This window comes from Penaeus monodon, chromosome 19 (genome assembly GCF_015228065.2).
Source record: "Penaeus monodon isolate SGIC_2016 chromosome 19, NSTDA_Pmon_1, whole genome shotgun sequence".
Classification (NCBI taxonomy): Eukaryota; Metazoa; Arthropoda; class Malacostraca; order Decapoda; family Penaeidae; genus Penaeus; species Penaeus monodon.
The window spans coordinates 47,523,017-47,524,392 of NC_051404.1; the positions used below are offsets into that span (position 1 = coordinate 47,523,017).

The window sequence follows — 1,376 nt, forward strand, 5'->3', positions numbered from 1 at the left end:
GCGAAAGGCGTTTCACCGTTCGATTTTCATTGAAGTGCATAGTAACAACACTGATAAAATTTTAAAGCGTCTCACCTTAACAGATCTATTAATCCAACGAACAATATTATCTATCCGGCCATTGCAATTCAATAATTGAATAACAGATAACCCCGCCTTCCCGAAAGTGTTTTATCTTTTGCACTTGCCTCATCATCGTAGTAGCACACAAGGAAGTGGTCGACGCACGCCGTTGAGTACTGCCAGGTAGCGGCCATGGACTCGACGGTCTCAGTGTCCAGCTCCAGCGACCAAACCGGGACGGGGTCTGTTTGGGGAGGAAAAGGGGGGTTGTTTTCATCTTCTTTGCGTCTGACTCATGATGTGGCTTCGATATTGAATGGCGCTCAGAGAGGGCATCTTTTGTTCTTTTTAGTAAGTAGTTCAAAAGCGGGGTGGGGGGGGATTAAAGTATGTTTCTATGTGTGAGAGTCCAATCAGCGTTTCAAATGAACCCTTTTTATTTTTTGGAAATAAGAGACGGAATCACGAATCCTATTCACGTTTCCCCCCACACGGAGTACAGAACGATAAATCATAAACCCAATTCATTTTTTTTTCTATCAGTTCACCTACCTGACTCGAGAGTGGCCTTATGCCTCTCCGCCAGAGGACCCAAATACCCAGACTTCGACATGGCAGCTACGTCGAAGGTGTAGTTCTTGCAGGGTTCCAACGGCTGAATGATGACCATGTGTTCCCCGTTGGCCGTGACTGGAGAAACTATTTGTGATGTCTTGCGTCCAATCTCTTTGTAGGAGACCACATACCTGCGAGAACCTTACTGTTAGCGCTGAATGTCTTCTGATGAAAAACTGATTCAACGCCAGTGTTAATAAGTTTGATGAAATTTCAAAGAGATCTCCGAGTAGTAAGGCTTATATATCAAGCAAGCGATGTTTATAAACCCTTTTTTTCCATAGTAAAGAAAAGAAGAAAATGAATACTTTGTTTGTGCACCCCTACCTGTCGATGCACTGTGCGCGGTCGAGCGGGTCTTCCCAGGTGATTGTGGCCGTGACGTTTGTGATGTCTGGGACGGCCATATTCCTCGGGGCGCCGGGCACTGTGGGGATGTACGTCATCTGGCATCATGTTCTATTCCAACAGTATATGTTAGTTTAGGCGAAAAGCCAACAATGTGTTAATTTTACGATGAACCGAAAAGAAAGGATATCTAATTGGTTTCGGAATTAACTAAAAAGATAGCAGTATTTGACGATTTTATAAAAGACAATAAAAAAGGAACAAATATATATTTTTTTTTACAATTAATCGAAAAAATATGAAATAACGAAAAGAATAGGAACAATATACATTTTTAAACACAAGTACGT

The 1,376-nt window shown here is 42.2% G+C and overlaps 1 protein-coding gene across 1 annotated transcript in view; it reads right to left on the reverse strand.

Moving 5' to 3' along the window:
* LOC119585275 (von Willebrand factor A domain-containing protein 7-like) overlaps positions 1–1,376 on the reverse strand; it is a 14,144-nt gene that overhangs the window by 3,029 nt on the left and 9,739 nt on the right. The window contains exons 22-24 of the mRNA XM_037933949.1: positions 1,006–1,105; positions 616–809; positions 189–307 (exon numbers count right to left, since the gene is read on the reverse strand). Coding sequence (XP_037789877.1) covers positions 189–307; positions 616–809; positions 1,006–1,105 — 413 coding nt within the window. The remainder of the gene's footprint in view (positions 1–188; positions 308–615; positions 810–1,005; positions 1,106–1,376) is intronic.